The sequence below is a fragment of the Palaemon carinicauda genome, chromosome 11 (assembly GCF_036898095.1).
Source record: "Palaemon carinicauda isolate YSFRI2023 chromosome 11, ASM3689809v2, whole genome shotgun sequence".
NCBI lineage: Eukaryota > Metazoa > Arthropoda > Malacostraca > Decapoda > Palaemonidae > Palaemon > Palaemon carinicauda.
The window spans coordinates 88,759,194-88,780,680 of NC_090735.1; the positions used below are offsets into that span (position 1 = coordinate 88,759,194).

General features: G+C 37.3%; 1 protein-coding gene across 3 annotated transcripts in view; it reads left to right on the forward strand.

Annotated features, from left to right (window-relative positions):
* The window catches only part of Tmem63 (transmembrane protein 63), a 187,041-nt gene that overhangs the window by 90,776 nt on the left and 74,778 nt on the right, over positions 1-21,487 (forward strand). For all 3 annotated transcript variants that reach the window (XM_068383170.1, XM_068383171.1, XM_068383172.1), the window contains 4 exons: positions 8,611-8,748; positions 11,799-11,990; positions 12,745-12,936; positions 16,424-16,504. In XM_068383170.1, coding sequence (XP_068239271.1) covers positions 8,611-8,748; positions 11,799-11,990; positions 12,745-12,936; positions 16,424-16,504 — 603 coding nt within the window. The remainder of the gene's footprint in view (positions 1-8,610; positions 8,749-11,798; positions 11,991-12,744; positions 12,937-16,423; positions 16,505-21,487) is intronic.

A 21,487-nucleotide genomic window follows, 5' to 3' on the forward strand; every position in this document is an offset into this window, starting at 1 on the left:
TTAATTGATAACGGATATACAAATTTATGTTTTACTGCCACTTAAATGTGTCATTTTGCACTTTAAGCAGATATCTTCCTTGTAGTAGTATTTAGATCAGTTCTTCAGATATCATATTTACTTGACACTCATATGTAAATGATTGGTTAGAACTTGAAGTTCTAGGGGATTAGATAATTTAAGATTTATTTTATTCTGGTCAAAGGAATTTCCTGATGTATAATAATACATCTTGTATCATTTATTGCTTTTCCAGGGAAGGTACCTAATTAAAGTGCTGTAAATATAATTGAGTGCTGTACTGGAATAAGTTAATTTTAGCATTATTCTACTGCAAACATGTCGATTATATAAAGCTCACATCTTTGGTCTTTTGAGTGTCCCAGATGTTTCTGTATTTTGACTAAAAAACAGATGACGATTATTTGTAGCTCTACAGAGTAACCACTAACTTCACTTTTCTGTTGTCTGGAGCACTGTTCACAGCTTAATTGAGGGCAAGAAGCATCAAAATCCAAATTTGGAATGCTTTTCTTGCTTGTCAGCTCTCAAATCGTAGAATTTATCTAATTTATTGCTTTACATAATTAACGTTTGTTCCTGCACGATTATAAATCTTCGTTCTTTAATTAGTAAACTGATTCAAGCACAGCTGGAACTTAGCCATTTAAACTTTTAACGAGGTGTCGACAGTAGTCGGTAGTTACTGGTTGGACGCGGGGAAGCTTCGCCCACTTACCAGTACACTGAACAGTCACTTTGATTCTAACTAACACTGACCTGCTATTGGCATTCTCTTCAAACGTGTTGTATTTACTTTTCTTTTATCTTTTCTAAGTGGAAGTGGGTATGTTTGACTATGGGGAAGATGGACATTTGGACCTGCCAGTGTGTGTTAGGAAAATATGGTGCTTTCATGAGTGGAAGAGAGGTGAATCCTCATACTTTGTGCACTTCATGCAAGGTTGCATGTGAGCAGCTTCGATTCTTTTGAGAGGAATGTAGGGAGTGGCAGGTGTATGGCAGGAGGTGAAAGGAGGCTAAGAGCAATTCTTCCTTGGACTCATCTTTTCTTTCGACCCCCCAATACTCTTCCCTCTGTCCCCTTCCCTGTCAGTCTCTTTGGGAGACGAGACTGGGAAAAGTGATAGCAATTAACTCTTGGACAAATCTCGAAATAGGAAGACTTGCTTGTTTCCCTATCGAAACAGGTGAACGCCTCCCTCGGGAGGAGTTCCCTATTAAATCAGATTTAATGCTAGTTGACGATGCTATGCCATGCCTCTGAACATCAATGCATCTTAAGGTACCTCCAGAGAAAGGCTAGCCGTAGTACCTCCAGAGAAAGGCTAGCCGTAGTACCTCCAGAGAAAGGCTAGCCTTAGTGCTTCATTAAAGGGGATTAAGACCATGTCTCATGACATTAGATTTCAATCTGTACTCGAGCAGCTGGCTAATATTCTGCCTTTGATTCCGACTTTGCTAATTCTACAACATCCTTTGGGGTCTACGAAGAAATCAGTATTGGAAGAAACACGCTCCTTCGTGGAAGAGATTCCATAGCCCTTCCAGGTATGATGAGCGCACTCGCTCTTGCAAACCTTTAGAGTAGTGCGTGCCCTTCCCTACTAATGTGCACACTCAAGAGGAATATGCTGTCAAGCACACAGGGGTTGTAGACTTTACCAATAAATGCGCTGCTTCACATACACACACTTTCCTGACTGGAGTGGAGGAACCTGCCCCACCAAACCTTATTTGTGCTTTACACGCTCCTGATATGCATTCTCTTATGGCTCGCACAACAACAGTGCACGTGATCCTATGGATCCATACGCGCCTTCTTCAGCACTTTCCGCAAGGCGAAATATTTTCATACATTTCACGATCAATGATTATGAATTTAGCAATGATGACAGGCACTCTCATTAGAAGCACTTGCCATGTCGTACGGCACACAAGCACACCTGCGATGTGTGCTGCTCTCCTATTCCCCTTCCAGATGGACGGGGGATGGTTGATAAAGACAAGCGTAAGTTGGCGACAATCACGCGCCTTCAATCTACGCACCCGCATCTGAATTTAATAGCTTTCCCGGAAAGAAGGAAACTACTCCTGTATGAGTAGACAAAGAGAACCTGTTTTTGGATTCTCCTTTATAGTGTCCCATACAGATCTCCTGTTTACAGATGCATCGTAGAGAGGGTGGGGGCCCCATCTTATGGGCCATCTGACATCAGGACAATGGTCACAAGAGGAGAAGTCTCTTCACATCAATGTTCTGGTGTTGAAGGCAGCTTACCTGGCACTTCAATATTTCCTCTATCTTTTAGTCGGTTACTTGATTGCAATGATGAATGACAATATAACCGTAGTGGCATATGTCAACAGGAAAGGTGGCACAGTGTCAGAAACTCTGTCAAATAGTAGTGTCAGTGCACAAATGCAGCAGTCCTTTCAGCCCAGTCCATTCCCAGCAAGAGAAATGTCATAGAAGACACGTTGAGTTGGAAGGGTTAGATAGTTGGGTCATAGTGGTCTTTACATCCTTAGCCATAATGAAGCTCCTGACTTAGTGGGGCTCCCCAACAGTAGACATGTTTGCTACAAGCCAAAACAGAAAACTACCAGTCTACTGCTCACTATTGCCAGATCCATCAGCAGCGCTCTATGCCTTTCTGCCCTTTTGCATTCTTCAAAGGGTGATTAACAAAGTGCTTTCATTCAAAGACCTAAAGTTGGCTCTAATACAGTAGCACTGAAATGGCCTCAAGCAGAATGGTACCTGAATCTTCTGTATCTGCTAGTGGAAATTCTAAGAGAGCTTCTTCAGTGGCACAACCTGCTCTGTCAGCCCCACCTGGAGGGGTTCCACAACTCTGTGGAATCCCCATTACTTCACAGAGGAAAGTTATCCAGCTCCTCTTGTAAAAGAGAGGCTTTTTGAGCGGTATAGCACTAGACATGTCACTATGCCTCTGGAAATCCTCCAGTGACATTTATCGAGTAAAGTGGGCCATCTTCTGTGCTTAGTACCATTAAATAGATGTTTCTCTTGGAGAGACGTTTCCACTAGTGGCAATATTTTTTAGCTTACCTACGAAAGGAAAGTTGCCTCTCAGTCTCCTAAAAGGGATTGTTTAGCCTTGAGGCAGGTCCTGAGAATTAGTGGAGTCGATATTTTCTCATCATGGGAATTATCCATACTTGTCAGGAGTATGGCGTAGATCTGTCCTCCACGTAAGATTCAACCTCCAGCTTGGGATATAACCAGGGTGTTGCAGTCCTTTAAGAGAGCTCAGCTCTTTACAAACCATTAAGGCAAGCCTCAGAAAGGGACCTTACCCTGGAAACAGTGTTTCTGCATGTCCTGGCTTCAACAAAGCTAGTAGTCAATACAGATTCTCATATTCATTCTCTCATTCTAAACACTGGAGGCAGGTCTTTTTATCTTTGGTTTCATGACTGTAACAAAAAATATATATCCGTCGATCCTGGATTCCAGGTTTTCATCTTTTACAGTATCTTTACTCTAGGAAGTAACTGATAATCCAGATGAGCTAGTGCTAAGGCACTATCTTAAAAAGAACTCGGGCTTCTTGACCCAGGTTGCACAACCTGTTCATAAGCACAGGAAGAGTAAAAGTGTCATAGAAAATAAAATCACCTTTTGGCTCTGGGAGACGATTAACAGAGCATTCTGTCCTAGATCTCCCAGAGCATCAGAGCAAGTTAAGGTGCATGCTTGTAAGTCATACGAGTTGGTTCTACTCTCACCTTCAAGAAAAATCTCTTGGTGGCTCAAGTTTTAGATGCTGGAGTATGGAAGCATCAGACCACCCTTACTGCTCATTATTTTCCGTAATGCACTCAGGTCATTAGACACGTTTTCACTCAGGCTCGTGATTGCTGCTCACCAAGTGGTGTAGAGACCTTAGATTCTTTACAGGACCAAAAGTATCATGTCTAAGAAAACTTACAATGTAATTCATGAGGTGAGTATGTCGGGCCCCTTTTCCTCTTTTCTTCCCCTTCTCTGGTGTTTAGCTGTTGGAATCCTATACTGTATAACTGGAGAGGTGTAGATATAGGTAAGCATCACCTTTAGCTAACAGCTTCTCTATCCCTGTTGAGTAGAAGTGTTCATACCAACATCCTCCTTATGAGGGAGAGGATGGGTACATAAGTGTAAGCCCATCAAATTGTATACGTCTCAGTTGACAGACTCAATAGTCTTAAGAAAAGTTTTCCTTTTGCAACAGCCTTGGTTGGCCGGGCTGAGAACCAGACTTTACCTACGACCCTGATTTGTAAGGTGTCTAGGATGCTATTCTCCGCACCTAATCAGATCCAAGATCAGCAATCTCAGGATTTTAGTCAGCCAGGTTGGTACAGTAAAAGGAATTCTTCCTTTAACTTTACTTCCCGCTATCATCTCCCCGAAAGTCCCAGATGCAAAGTGGCTGTTCCATGAACCAGCAAGGGGACTGGCCTTCCCCGCCTCCTGCTGGTAATTACTGGCTACCTGCCGATACCTTGTTATAAGTTTAAGTGGCCAAGTTCCAGCTGCACTTGAATCACTTTCCTAATCAAAGGGAACTCAGGTTTGTTTAGTTAGGAGAAATATACATATTTGTGAAGTTACAATCCTCTTATAAAGCATTCCTTCTTTGCCATTCATCTATCCCTAGCAAGCGTAATTTGTGATTTATTTTTTTAGCTCTTGTGTTTTTCTGATGCAAAATGTAACATATTAGGTACTGCAGTACTTATTTTTCTTTAGATATAGTTAAAGAGTGGTTAAATATTTACTGTTATTCCAAATGTATTACTTAGGGATTTGGTTAATTTGAGTTTTTTTTGTATTAGGGTAAATTTTCCAAGTTTAAGGTTGAAGTTCTGCTTTGTTATTAAAAGACACATATTGGTGTATTCTGGTGTTAAAGAACATATTGGCTACTTCTGTCTGAATCTCTATGATAGACTAGGTAATTCAGCAGAGTTAAAGAAACTAGAGGTGTATTTGTGAAAGATTTTCCTACTAGACTTTCAGGCCTCTTAATTATTACCTGTCACTAGTATTGAAGAATCTTCCCTGGTCTTTATACGAGTTCTCACACTAGGTATGTTTATCTACTGGCTTCTTTTTGTTTGTAATTGGTTAGCTAACTTATGCACTTTTTAGTAATGGGGCTCATTTTAGTAAAGGCATAAATTTCAAATAGCTATGTTTGTTGCATTTCTATTTTTGCAATCCATTTGCTTCTCATTCAAAAGATTAGAAGAGGATATTTTTTTTCTAGTTAAACTGTTTGTTGTTACCTTCTTAGAACTTAAAGATCTTAGGGAAAGTTTGTCTAAACTGCTCTCCCTTAAAGGTTGCCCCAGGAAGCAGGTCTCCAGAAACACTACTGTACTGCCTTGTGGTTTGAATTGCATGTTTTGAGAGCTTGTGTTAATATAATGGATAGAGAAATAGAACAAGTGAGTCTTTTTGCAGGAGATTAGTCATCTTTACTTTTTAAATACATCCTTGATGTCAGTGCTGTAATGTTTTAATGGTAGCCACTTGGGCATTTTCACCTAATAACTTTTGCTTGGTTTCACCTCAGGATATACTACTTAGATTTTTAAGTATTTTTTCTTTACGACTGGTAGTGGAACTGGGGAGGTATTATCTTCTTTACCTGGTGAAGACGGAAACTTTTCTTCCTCTTCATACAGTACAGTAGTTCTTACCTTATCTAGTATTTTTCTGTATTCATAGCATCCTTGAGATTAGACTTATGGGGTTGCACTCTAATACTTCTTACCTAAGACTTAAAAGGAGTTTGACTCCAATATGTTTCACCTAAGACTTAAGGAGTTTCTCTCCAATATGTTTCACCTAAGACTTGAGGAGTTTCACTCCAATATGTCTCACCTAAGACTTAAGAAGTTTCCCTCCAATGTGTCTCACCTAAGACTTAAGGAGTTTCTCTCCAATGTGTCTCACCTAAGACTTAAGAAGTTTCCCTCCAATGTGTCTCACCTAAGACTTAAGGAGTTTCATTCCAATATGTCTCATCTAAGACTTAATGGGTTGCACTCCAGTATGTCTTGCCTAAGACTTAATGGGTTGCACTCCAATATGACTCACCTAAGTGGTAAATGGACTTCATTTGCCTAAATATGAGGCATTGCTCTAATAAAAACATTTTATTTATGGGGTATTAATGAGGCCTAAAAAACTTCCTGTCTCTGCATGAGCTGTGTTCCTTGCTATTTCTCTAAAATACTCACTATCCCAGTTAGTTATCAATACAATATCAATTCAACCTCTGATCTTTCCAAACCTACAGTTTACCTTTTAAAACTTTAAAGTCAGCAGCTTGAACCTTTCTGCCTTAATTACGATTTATATAGGATGGTAGTGGTTTGTTTGTACAGTACAGACCTAGACCTATCTTTCAAACTAAATTTCACCTTAATAATCCTGCTGGTTTTCTTTAATCATACCATTCGACATGAGAATGAGATAAGTGGTTACTGTGTAGGGCTACTGCTAATTGGTTTTTTAGATGAAAAAACTGCATGCTATAGAACATTCAAAGACCATTAATGATTTGATTATACAAGTGGTTGACTTGCAAGTAGAAACTAATTTAATCTTTTTTTTTTTTTTAGAAAATTAATATTAGATTACCTATGATTAAAGTGAATGTTATGAATTCTAAGTTTTGAAGATTTTGAAATAACTTAATCAACAGGTTTAAAATCATAAAAAGCTGTTGTATGAATTTCCTTAACATGATAAAAAAGCACATGAAGTATTAAACTGCACATACAGGTACTGTACAGTGTACATTACATGTCAAAATATTCATCGTACAGTAATTGGAAATGCATGAAAGAAATGTAGCTGCTCTCATGAGAATGGGTTAATTATGCTTATAGGTATTATGATTTGCTTCAGCTTGCTTTCAAAAGGTAGGTGAAAGGTTATGTTTTCTTGGTCGACCTGTGACGGCCGGTGAAAAGAGTCCTTCAGAAAAGTGTAAAGAAGGACTCTCTTCACCGGGCGTCACAGGTCTCTCCCCAGAAATAGATTTTTCCTTCGTCAAAATCCCTTTTTTATTATTAATTCTATTCATTTAGCTGCGTGTATTAGAATTTAAAAATTAATTGTAATTCAATTTCCTTTTTTTTTGGCCAGGAATGTAAGGTAAGGAAAATTAGTTTTAAGAGTGTGGTCTTCTGAAGAACACGGAGTCTTATTTATTGATTTGATTTATATATGTCAACCTTGACTTGCTTTTTTTATATTCATGTATACATATTTGTAGAAATTGAAGTACTGTACAAGTTGTAGAAATATGTTAATAAAATAGATTACAGTACCCCAAGGTAATGTTATATAATCTTTGAGCGAACGGGAAAATATATATTCATGAAATATATTCTAAAACTTGTTACGAGATGATAAAATATTAGAGCTAAAATATTGATCTTTTTCTGAAAAATAGAACTAATCATATATTTTTGTAGTCCTAGTAGGTAAGAATAAGTACAGGTACATTATATCTAGTTAGATAAATTTCCAGTAGTCATTGTATAGGAAACTTTTACCCTTTTTTATGGTTTCCCTCTCTGAAATGATTCTCCGCACAGTAATCTTTGGTGATTTCCTTTGAGAAGAGAATTTAAATTGGACTTCAGTAGGTTGTTGAACTGATTAATGATGGTATTAGTGATAGTACTGTACTTTTTCCAAAATTAACCATGAACCTTACCTGGAATTGTTGAATCATTACTATAAATATATGGATAATTAATTTAAATTTGTATTAATATAATTATATTCATGATCAAGTTATTTTCAAATAGATAAGAGTTTTTGAAAAAAAGTATCGATATTGAATCTTGCGTAAGTAGAAAATTAAGTATATTTTTAACTGGTTACTATTATTTGTAAAGTAATTTCATGCTCACGGGGCTCAAAAGTTGGATGTTGAAGTACTCATTGTAAATATTTTACACAGGTTTTATTTGTCATTGTTAGTATGTGCCTATGTACTACAGTATACCAAAGTAATCATCTTATCGTTAAATTTTCCGATCCATATTTTGTAATAGATTATGAAGAAATGTAGATTATATCATAATAGACAAGTTTGGTATGCTTGATTGTACACACTTTAAGTTGTACCAGTATGCAGCTCTCAGTTGATAGATTGTCAAGTACTGTACTGTATTAACCCTTTTACCCCCAAAGGACTTACTGGTACGTTTCACAAAACTCATCCCTTTACCCCCATGGACGTACCGGTACGTCCTTGCAAAAAAAAATGCTATAAATTTTTTTTTTTCATATTTTTGATAATTTTTTGAGAAAATTCAGGCATTTTCCAAGAGAATGAGACCAACCCGACCTCTCTATGACAAAAATTAAGGCTGTTAGAGCAATTTAAAAAAACTATATTGCAAAATGTGCTGGGGAAAAAATAACACCTTGGGGGTTAAGGGTTGGAAATTTCCAGAGAGCCTGGGGCTAAAAGGGTTAAGATAGAAATAGTAAGATTCTTTGGAAATCAATCTCTTTGAATCATATCACTGGTAATGGTTTTACAGATGGACGCAGCTTTTCTATGGCAAGGAAAATGATATGGGGAAAATTGCCAGTGAAAGTGATTCAGTTTCATCTTTGGAATTCAATGTGCATCTGGACAAGGGTTTACTTTCGTGGATTCCAGCTCTGTTTAGAATCAAGTAAGTATTCAGTTTACATCTCACTTTTCATTTAAGAAATACAGTAAAAATTGTTAGTTATAAAACTTTTCATGTGTTGATACTTCGATATTCTCATAAACATCTTGGATTTTTAGGTCAACTTTTCCCCCCTGTAAAGTTCATATTCAATATGTTGTGCTTTCTGCTATCCTGTGCAGTTCCTGCCTAAAGTTCCATCATATCTAGATAAACCTCTGTTGTCTTTTTTCTATGATCATCTGCATCTTCTTATGGGTTTTTGTCCTGTTAATTTTGTATCTACTACTTTTCTAACTGAGTTTCTCTTCACCCTTTCTTATCACATGTCCAAACCTTTTCAGTCTGTTTTCCAGGAACTGGGCTCCACATCCCTCCTCGCCTACCTCATTCATAATAAAAAATAAAAAATCTTCCAACCACACTTTGGCTGTAAATCATACTGTATCATACTGTACTATTGTTTTCAAAATATTTTACATTTGTTCCTATGCAACATACAAACCCTCATCCTTTAACTAGGGAGATTGATTCAGCTCGACCTGGAGACAGACGTTACGACTATAAGGAGTGGTTAAGCACCTGGTGAAGGGTGCAGGCGAGGAGCCCCATTCCCTTTCTCAGCCTTAATAGCTTCACTTTTGATTCGGGCATGGCGAGTGCGCATGTACTGCCAGCGCCTTACCAAGCTTTTTCATTTTCTTTTTCTATTATAAGGAGTTAATGCATTGTTGGACTTGTGATGGAGGTAAAGTAAGATGTTCGTACTTGCTTGGGGGAGAATGTTCGCAGCTACAGATTTATAAGTTAACCGGCTGTAGATTCAAACTCCCTCTGTGCTTCTCGTAGGGTGCATGATTGTTTGCAGTCATCCCCATGCGCCAAGTGAAGGTCATGGCATCCTGTGCGATGGCAGGTGTACACCATGAAGGGAAGTAAGTGAGCTAAGCCTTCTCTTGGGTCTGTCTTGGCAATGCCCAAGAAGACACTGAAGAAGTCTTTTGCAGCTTCAGTCTTCTCTGGGTGTGAGACTGCCTCCACCATCCCTATGCATGTGCCCCTTGCTCAGTCCCTGGGGAGTATGCATGAAGAGCAAGGAGCCCTGGAACGTAGTCATACCTCTCTTCACGAAAGAAAATGCTTACAAAATTTTCACGCTGCGAAATGAGATGCGAAGATTGTTCTGACTCGCATTACGAAAAATGTTTTATGATAAGAAAAGAGGTTTACCAGCCAGGTCGAGAATAAAATAGTCACCCATTAAAAAAATTTGAAGAAAACAAGTTCACACAATAGAAAATGTATCTCTATTGTAAGGGTAACTATAATAGCACAGTACATATGGTACTGTATATTTTGTATATGTACAGTATTTTACAGTATGTATTGTATTGTTTTCCATTTATTATTGCTTTATGTTCTAAAAAATACTTAATTTATTAACAGTTAGTTTAGGTATATTGAATGGTTCAAATGTATTTGGCTGTATAGTATCATTGAGGTTCTACTGTAGCTTTGTTATAAAATTTAATATGGTGTTTTTGTAGTGTTTGTAAAATGTGACTTGTAAAACAAAATTTTCATGAAACGAAAGACAATCCGGAACAAATTAATTTTGTGTTGTGAGACATTACTGGATATTGGCGGGCGTTTCAGGGTTTGGTGGTTTGTGGGGTACCGCCAGTGTCTGCCACACCCCTTCAGAAGCTGGAAGCTCTTCACTTTTCTCAGTGTAGACTGCTGACAAGGAGTTTGACCTAAGGAAGTCTTGGGCTTCCTTAAGTCTGTCAAGTAGGGCTGTAGGCCTGCAATGACTATTTTGAGGGAGCTTATAGATAAGGCTCCCCTGTTCCTCTAGTGCCAGTGTCCCTTGTATTCTTGGTAATGCTAGTGGTGGAGGGCATGGTGGTGAACCCAGTATCAGGAAGTCCAGTTGTCCCCCACCTGAGCCCAAAAGGATTGTGAAGGTCCATGAAGTGGCTCTGAGTCGGTGACAATGGAGTTGTTTTCCCTGGCCTCTCTCCACTCTGTTTCCTGGCTCGACCAGGAGCAGTGACGTACTTCACTAAGACAATGAGGTTATCAACACCAGAGTCTTTTGAGAAGTACAGGAGTCTTGTGCTGTCTGGTGTGAAAGCTGTGGCCTTCCTGGCTCACCAGTCATCAAACCATTGGGTTAACTGGGTTTTGAAGAGATTGGATGCTTTGGTTTCCCGTTTCTCAAAACTTGGTACCCCAGGGATGACGTCACTAGGAACTCGTCGATGCGGGGGCCATGTCTCTCCATCCTCGGAGTTATGTGGTGACAGAGGTGGAATCTTGGAGGACTACTTCAAGGGACTACCTCATCCAGCGCATTGTTTCCTTCAGGTCCCTTGTAGGTAACAGCGGCCAAACTTTCGCTTACAGTCAAGCCTGTGAGATTGCCTGCAAGCTTGTCCCTAAAAAAACCTGTGCTTGCACAGCCTTTTTAAACACCCCAGCCCGAATCTTTCAAGAAGGGTGGCGGGGGTAAGAGGGTAAGGAGAGGGAAACGCTGATGCTGGCGTTCCCACTCTCCCGCTGCTGAGAGTAGGAGGATGCCTGTTTCGCCAACAGGTGACTTGGCAGAAACGCGGAGGCTGAGCCTTGGATACTAAGTATCCTTTCCCTATCTCAGTAACCGATATACTTACCAATGGATCGTACAACATTGCCGAGAGCCCTGGTTCATTTGTCAATATACCTTTTTACGTTAAATCTTTTGCTGTGTGCATATTAGGCATCAATATATGTATATATATGCTTTAAAGTACCATTATTGCCTGGGAAGTAAAAATTAATGAGAATTTGTAATTGATGGAATGATAATATTTTTCTATTTGTATCTGTTAAAATTCTGTTCATATCATTGTTTAGAAAGGTGTACACAGTTGAATGCATTTCAGTCTTAAGATTTATTAAAAAATCTTATTCGTGCCTATATTTCATATCACACTGCAAAACTTAACTTTGTATATCATTTGAAGATGTATGTATATATTTCATAATGGCTTCTCATTTTTATTTTTCAGAGATAAAGACATCCTAGAGAAAAGTGGGAAAGATGCTGTTCAATATATGGCCTTTCAGCGGCACATTATCATATATATGATGATTGTGTGTGTTGTAAGCATAGTCATAGTGCTGCCTATCAATTTTCAAGGCACACTGGAAGGTGGTGAAAAGGAGTTTGGACACACAACTTTAGCTAATCTTGACCCAAAGTTAGTACCAGTTGTTACATCTCAATTATTTTTCTATGTTATGAGTTAGCATGATTTTAATCAAATAAAATAGTCTCCATGGTTTATATGTGTACTGTAAAATTTGAAATATTCAGTTGGAAAGAGACTGGTTGGCTGACCTGATCTTTGAAAGATTGAATTTTCAAAATTGCTATGACAAGTCTTATGATGAAATCATGTGTCAATGCAATGTTACTTTTGTATAAAAGTAGTGCTGTAAATTTTCTTTAAAGATTTTCAGTAGAGAGAAAGAGCACTAGTTTTTCAGTTTTATTTAATTATGAAGACAATCATAAGTGTACTATGTACAAATTTCTTACAGTATTTTCCTAATGTACAGATTTTAACTTTATGCATGGGTGTCTATTACAAATTTTTTGAGGGGGGAGGGTCAAGCTTCATGTGGATGATAGTTAAAACAAATATGAAAAATAGCATATGTGTAGACTATAGAATTCAAATCTTCAACTTCAAAAGCACAGTAATCAAGTTCTATTGTTTTAGTTATCATATTAAAAAAATAAAAGCTATGTTGATCGAAAAGCAAAGATTGCGTTGTTTCCTCATGAAATTGTAACAGTTGGAATTTCGTACTGATATAGTTGAGAGTAGGTCCTTCACTTGATGCCCATTTACTATAAAACTGTTAGATATTGTATTTGAACGTCTCTGTTCCATTATTCTTTAATACTTGTCATTTTTACATTTAACATATTTTTTTGTTGCCTTTCAGATCACGCCTCTTGTGGGTACATGTGACACTAGCTTTCCTTTTCCTTCCAATGGGAATCTTATTTACTAGACGTTTCTCAAAAAAACTTGAACTTCGAGAGGCAACAACATTGACGAGTGCATCACGCACTTTGATGATCACCCATGTGCCCCGTAGATCTTGCCATAAGGATACTCTTCTTAGGCATTTTCAGTAAGTTTTATCATTGACAAAAGTTTTTGGTTTTCTATAGTATACTGTAATACTTTACATTGAATAATTCTCATGGTTCAATTCATAGGGATACAAGTAAGCTTGAAATTACCCTGTTACTATAGCATGAAATCCTGCTAATCTGAATTAGGCAATCTTCCCATTGCTGAAAAGATGACAAAGAATGTTTTGTTTTTATTTCTGTTATAATAAAGAGTCCTTGCTCCAACTGAGGTTTGTACTTTTGTACAGCAAACCATGAATAGACATTTCGTGTTTTATTTTAAGTGGATAATTTGATACTTTTTAATCTTTGCCATTAGATATAAAGATTTTCTAATATAAATAACCCGAAAACAATTAATTCTACCATCATTGTTAAAAGTATGAGAAATTATTGCTGCAATGTTTCCTCCATCAAGGTTATTAAAAATACCCCTTCACAAAAGTTTGAACTTTTCATCAATTCTAGAAGTACTGTATCTTAGCAAAGATCTGGCAGTAATTTTATGCTTCTGGAAGAGTTTTAAACATTATAGATGCTGTCTGAGCAAAGATCTAGCAGTAATTTTAGAGTACAGTACTGTACTATAGATGGAATAACCTAATATCCGAAAAATTATCTCGTCCGGTAAATTGAATACGCCTTTAAATTTCATGACGCTAGCATTCATATTGAACTGCGCCGGATCCTTCATGACTTGATTATCAAAGGAAATAAAGGCACAGAGAAAACAATATCCCAAATAACTAGATTAAACCTAAAAATTTCTAACATTGATTTGACAGCCCAATCCCCATATATCCCATATTAACTAAAGTCAATAGGTATGCTGAAGGTAATACTGTAATATGTTCCCTAGTTTTCTATTTGGGTTTCCCAAAGGCCTTAGGGCATGTAGTGCCCTTCTTACAATTTCTAATGCTGTACAGGAATCCCTTAATTGTGGTCATGAAATTCCTATGATTAGGCTGATTTTAGTTTTATTTTTTACCAAATTAATCACGAGGCCCTTGTTTTCAAACTCAAATAGTTGGTAGTTGGGTATTTTCTTAGAATCATTATTGAATTTTTAAGTAATAGATTGCAAAGAGTTATTGTTGATGGACACCATAGTGAGTTTAGGAATGTAATATCTGGTGCTCCTCAGGGTAGTGTGCACAGCCCTTTACCTTTCATAATATATACTCATGATATGTGGTTTGGCCTAGAAAAAAACTTTTCATATTCAGATGATGCTACTTTCTTTGCATTAATTCCATCTCCTGATTGTAAATCTGGAGTTACTGAATCCCTTAATAGAGATCTAGCTAAAATGAATGCATGGGACAAATTATGGGGCATGAATTTGAATCCTAACAAAACTCAAAGTATGTCATGGAGAGTGGGTCCTCAACATGCAGATCTCTGCATTAATAATGTTTCTCTAACTATATACAACTCTAAAATTTTAAGTGTGATTCTTGCTTTAAAATTTACTTTAGAGAAACAAATTTGGTCTACTTCAATTGCACAGGAAATAGTCTTATTGAGAAAGTAATACATTTTAGGGGATCAATCTATCCTGAAGAAGCTCTTTAACTATTTCATTCTGCCTTATTTCGAGTGTTGTTCTTCTGTCTGGTTTTCAGCTGCTTTCTTTATCGTGATTTGTTAGCCAAAAATTTCTAATAAATTTCTTATTCTTAATCTTGATGTTTAATTGTGGCACTGTCGTTCAGTTAATTCTTTATGCATGCTGCATAAGATTTTCCATAATTCTAACACTCGTTTGTATTCAGATCTTCCCAGATTGTACAATCCTGTACATAGTACTAGATGTGCAGTTAATTCTAACAGTCTAGTCTTCTCCATCATAAGGTTCAACACTACATAGTATTCTTGAAGTTTTATTTCTGCTGTGACCAGGCAGTTGAATCGATGGTACTTCAGAAATTCCAATTTGCAGTGAATGTTTTAATGTTGAACAGGGTGATATGATTCTCTTTTGATTGTTTATATATGACAGATCTATTTTAACGTTGTTATTGATCTTAAAATATTTTAAATGATTTTACTATTACAATTGATATATAGTTTATTTATTAACTTCTATCCTCTCCTCATTGGGCTATTTTCCTGGGTTGAACCCATTGGCTTCCAGCAGCCTGCTTTTCCAATTAGGGATTTAGGCTAGTAATGATAATAGTAATAGTATATAATGAATAAGTGACAATTTGTTCCTACACGAATCGATTCTGGCGACAGCTTGGAATGGCTAGTAAAGAATCATTGAGGTTCTGGCAGTTGTCATTTAGTATCCACTGGTGTCCATATCTGACAATGTTCTGAGTCTCCATTATGATTCTGGCCATCGAGCTGGCCAAACATGTCATCGATCTCGACGCTCTCCATGTGACCTGAAGTTTTCCACAAACTAAATAATCTCATTACAACTTGTCTTTAATTCTGGGACACTTGCTCCTGACATCAATGATGATTCAATTCCTTAAAATGGGAATAAGTCTCGGGGATGAGTGCAATCTACTCATAAGATCCTTGTGTTGGTGGACACTGGATGCTGGATGCCAGAACCTTGATATTTTTTGATTTACCGTTACCAGCTTTTGCCAGAATCTACCCCTACTAAAGGGCATATATTTGTATAGCTAGAAAAAATACAAATTTCATTAATAATTAGTGATATTTTGGGCTTGAAACTGATAACATTTTGAATTGGATTAACCATACAACAGGATTATGGTAGTCATTAATGTAAAGAGAAAAAAAGTGAGCAGTAGTGTCAACCTTTTTTGATACTGGATTTTACTGTTTAATTTACGGTTATTTAATGGTCTCCCCCTATTAATAATAAAATATGTTCCATCTGAATGGCTGAAATGTCAATCAACAGCAAATGACTAAGTATTTGATGCAAATACCTTAAAGATATGTTAGTCTAAACACTTTAAGGCTATTCAAAGCTGTAGTATATTGGATATACTATTAATACTATTTCTTTTATAAAAACAAACTGTTCTGGCCAGTTGTATGAAAAGGTTTTTCAGTCTAGTGGTCTTATTAAACTACGGTAATTCTTATAGCTACTTATCAGGTAATCATGAATAGATTTTGCTAGATATCATCATTAGTGTTTTAATGCTTTCTTATTGATTACTATTACTGTGCTTATTTACTTTAAATCTTACGATAGTGTGTTGCCACTAACACACAGTAGAAAACTAAACTTCTTTATAGAGTTCCTCGAGCTCCATTGTTTTTTGCCTTTATCTTGTTTTCAGTCCTTTCATGCTATTTTCATCTAGCTGTCCAATTAGTCTACTGTGTTTGCTCTTAATATTCCCTTTCTGAAAAGGAATAATTTTTGATGACCATACAGTATTAGTGTTTGAGAAATACTTGTTATTCATTTGATGTATTTTTGGAAAGTTTTGTTACCTTTTTTTCTGATGCTTAGGACATTTTCTAACTTTATTAAATTTGCAGAGAGGCCTATCCTGAAATAGAATTACAAGATGTGCAGTTTGCCTATAACATAAGATCTCTGACGGCGTATGACAAGGAAAGGTATGTATTTTCTTTATGGTATTAGTTTTCATGCTGGTATTTACATTAAAATCATTATAGCCAATCTTCATCGTCTGCAGAAAAAAATATTAAAATGCAATATCTCAAGTAGTCAATTGAGCCTCATCTGTTTGTTTTAAATTCTCCATTGAAAAAAAATATTTTTTTTTAATAAGGATTTGAATAGAAAATTATTATTTGAAGTTATAAATGAGATGCATTACTTTCATCCCCTTTTCCTATCCATGAGAATCTTTTGTAAAAAGAAAAAGCAAAAATATTTTCAACTTTGCTTTTCTCACACTATATGGGGGAGGTGATGGATCAACATTGATAATACCATATGAAGCAATTGTTCTTTTTTCTTACACAAATACAAACTTTCATCCTTTAAAATGAGAATTGATTCAAGCGCAGCTGGAACTTGGCAGTTAAAAACTAATGTGCGGTCGTGAAACGGTGCAGGTTACACTGACCTGAGGAGACACACAAGTAAGGTCATATAGGGGGTCTCTCTCTCCTAGGGAAATCACTCTTGTTGACAACTATAAACTGTTGCCTATAGAGTTTGATTCGGACCACACCCACCTTTCAAGAAGTCTAAGAAAGAAGTTGGAAGGGAACCCTTGGAACTAGCAAAGGATATAACTAAGGACTGTGAGGGCCCCTTAAGCCATCTACCTTCGATGGCAGCCTCTTTCAGACAAAGGCAAAGTAAGGACTGAAAGAGTTTCTAAGTCCTCAGCTCCCACTGATCCATTAAACAGAGGGATACATCAGGAGACTGTACTTGGTCCAATCTTATTCTGTATCTATACTATTGGTCTATCAAAAGTACTGTAAAGGCATGGAGTGAAGATCAAACTAGTTGCAGATGGTACACAATTTTACTTCTCCATAAATAATTTAGACGACACTACTGAAACTAAATCAAATTTTTGCCAGTGTTAGGGAATGGATGACGATTAAACCACTAAAATGAAATGAAATAAAACTGAGTTTATGGTGGTCGGAAAGGAAAACAGCCTAAGAAACCGGGGTGAAATTCAAATAAATATAAATAACAACTCTGCCCTGATATCTAGTAAAGTTTACGATCTAGGAGTACTTCTTGACTGTAAGTTGTCATTCAATGCCCAAAGCTGTTGATTGTGTCTTGTGAGAGCATCAAGGCACTACTGCAAGAATACAAGTTCTGTAAGACCTCACTTGCAAAACCTATTTGTCAGGACAGGTAGAAATAAGATCATCATCTCCAGAAACACTATCTTATTCTGGCTCAGAAAGGTGATCTCACGATCCCTTTCTCCTTCCTCAGCCTCCTCTCTTGGAGGAGCATGAATGAAAGCTTGTGACATCAGTGGTGTGGGTGGCCTCTTTAGCTTTTACAAAGAATGTCCTTGTAGTATTATTATTATTATTATTATTACTATCCAAGCTACAACCCTAATTGGAAAAGCAAGATGCTATAAGCCCAGGGGCTCCAATAGGGAAAAATAGCCCAGTGAGGAAAGGAAATAAGGAAATAAGTAACTGAAGAGAACAAATTAACAGTAAATCATTCTAAAAAAAGTAACAACGTCATAACAGATATGTCATATATAAACTATTAACAACGTCAAAAACAAATATGTCATATATAAACTATAAAAAGACTCATGTCCGCCTGGTCAACAAAAAAGCATTTGCTCCAACTTTGAACTTTTGAAGTTCTACTGATTCAACAACCCGATTAGGAAGATCATTCCACAACTTGGTAACAGCTGGAATAAAACTTCTAGAGTACTGCGTAGTATTGAGTCTTATGATGGAAAAGGCCTGGCTATTAGAATTAACTGCCAGCCTAGTATTACGAACAGGATAGAATTGTCCAGGGAGATCTGAATGTAAAGGATGGTCAGAGTTATGAAAAATCTTATGCAACATGCATAATGAACTAATTGAACGACGGTGCCAGAGATTAATATCTAGATCAGGAATAAGAAATTTAATAGACCGTAAGTTTCTGTCCAACAAATTAAGATGAGAATCAGCAGCTGAAGACCAGACAGGAGAACAATACTCAAAACAAGGTAGAATTAAAGAATTAAAACACTTCTTCAGAATAGATTGATCACCGAATATCTTAAAAGACTTTCTCAATAAGCCAATTTTTTGTGCAATTGAAGAAGACACAGACCCTATATGTTTCTCAAAAGTAAATTTGCTGTCGAGAACCACACCTAAAATTTTGAAAGAGTCATACAAATTTAAAGAAACATTATCAATACTGAGATCCGGATGTTGAGGAGCCACCGTCCTTGACCTACTTACAATCATACTTTGAGTTTTGTTAGGATTCAACTTCATACCCCATAACTTGCACCATGCACTAATTCTAGCTAGATCTCTATTAAGGGATTCACCAACCCCAGGTCTACATTCAGGGGATGGAATTGATGCAAAGAGAGTAGCATCATCTGCATATGCAACAAGCTTATTTTCTAGGCCAAACCACATGTCATGTGTATATAGTATGAAAAGTAATGGGCCAAGAACACTACCCTGTGGAACACCGGATATCACATTCCTATACTCACTATGGTGCCCATCAACAACTACTCTTTGAGATCTACTACTTAAAAAATCAATAATAATGCTAAGAAACGACCCACCCACTCCCAACTGTTTCAGTTTGAAAACAAGGGCCTCATGATTAACACGGTCAAAGGCAGCACTAAAATCAAGGCCAATCATACGAACTTCACGACCACAATCAAGGGATTTCTGTACTGCATTGGAGATTGTAAGAAGGGCATCACATGCTCCAAGGCCTTTACGAAAACCAAATTGCAAACTAGGGAATAGATGATTACCTTCAGCAAACCTATTAAGACGTTTTGCCAGAAGACGTTCAAAAACTTTAGATAATATGGGAGTTATGGAAATTGGGCGGTAATCAGTGGGACTTGAGCTACCACAAACACATTTACATAGAGGAGTAACATTACCAATTCTCCAACAAGTGCTAAAAGCTCCTCTTCTTGCTAACTTGCGCAAAATAACAGATAACTTTGGAGCTAAGAAATCTGCTGTCTTTATAAAAAACAAAGGAAAAATACCATTTGGGTTTACACCTCCATAAGCATCAAGGTCCATCAACAGAGCTTTAATCTCACGAGATCGAAAAGCTAAACTAGTTAGTTTAGCCTCAGGAAAACAGGAATGAGGAAGTTCAAGTTTTTCATTACTCTGTTTACTGTCAAAAACATCAGCCAAAAGGGTTGCCTTTTCCTTTGGACAGTGAGTGACTGAGCCATCTGGTTTAAGTAAAGGAGGAACTGCTGCATCTACACCAAAGAGTGCAGATTTAAGAGTAGACCACCATTTATGTTCCTGAGTTGTACCAGAGAGGGTTTCTTTTATGATTAAATTGTACTCCTTTTCAGTTGAGGCATAAACTCTCTGAGCAAAAGCTTGAAACTGAGTATAGTTGTTCCAGGTCAAATCTGATCTGTTACCCTTCCAAAGGTGATAGGCCTCCTGCTTCTCCAAATAAGCACGTCTACAATCATCATTGAACCACGGTTTGTCCTTCATTCGGTACCTTAGCACACGAGAAGGGATACGCCTATCAATTATGTTGACTAGATTCTCATTCAAAGAGACAACAGGATCTACACTATTATATAATTGTGACCAATTCAAGCACAAAAGATCATGCAAAATCCCATTCCAGTCTGCTTGGGATTTCATATAAATTCTACAAGAATATGATATATCAGGGACAGGCTGCTCAGTCTTCACTAATAATGAAATCAAGGCATGATCAGAAGTCCCGACTGGAGAATCAACCTTACTAGTTATAACGCCAGGGGAGTCAGTGTATACGAGGTCCAAGCAATTACCAGACCTGTGAGTAGCTTCATTTATGATTTGCTCACAGCCTGATTCAGAGGCAAAGTCTAAAGCTCTTAAGCCATGGCGATCGGTAGGAGAGATAGAACTTAACCACTCCCTATGGTGAGCATTAAAATCACCAACAAAGACAAAAGAAGCCTTTCTATCATCTTCTTGTATCTTAGCCATAATGGTAAGAAGACAATCGAAGATAGAATCATCCATGTCTGGATTCCGGTAGATCGAACACAAATAAAAGTTGTTATGCCTGCCACAAACTTTTATTACCTGAATCTCATGACATCCACATTGATAGCAGGACTTATGAGAAGCAGGGTACTCGGTCCTAATATACACCGCCATTCCCCTGGCCCTAGGAATGGCATCACGTTTCAGCATTATTGGCTTCTTAAAACCAGTTATAAGGAGCTCAGATGAGTGCCTCATATTAGAAACCAAAGTTTCTGAGCACAAAAGAATATCATACTGTCTGGACGCAACTGTAAGGTCTTGGATATTTGCATGAAGACCACGAATATTGCAATACAGAAGACGACATTGACGAAATCTAGGACGTACTGGTCCCGGATTTCGCTCAATGTCTCCAGACAGCATAAGAATTAATAGAAATAAAAAAGAGACATCATACTTAAAAACTAGATTAACAAGAATTATAACAAAAACAATATGTACAGAATAATAAAAAAAATGATTGATGATACCCATAGACTATAGTAAAAAGTCGGAAAAACTGGTCAACATGGAGGAGCCGATACACCATGCAAGGCTAAATACCCTCCAGGATAGCCACTTCAACTGAAGGGAGGACAGTAAGGATGGTTTTGAGAAGAAAAAATCAGAAAAAGGAAAAGACAACCTCTTGATAAACCACCAGGCATCCATGGCCCTTCTATTAAGCCTGCCCAACACACCATTTCAAAAAAAACAAGAGGAAGAAAAAAAATAAGATAGAATAGTGTGCCCGAGTGTACCCTCAAGCAAGAGAACTCTAACCCAAGGCAGTGGAAGACCATGGTACAGAGGCTATGGCACTACCCAAGACTAGAGAACAATGGTTTAATTTTGGAGTGTCCTTCTCCTAGA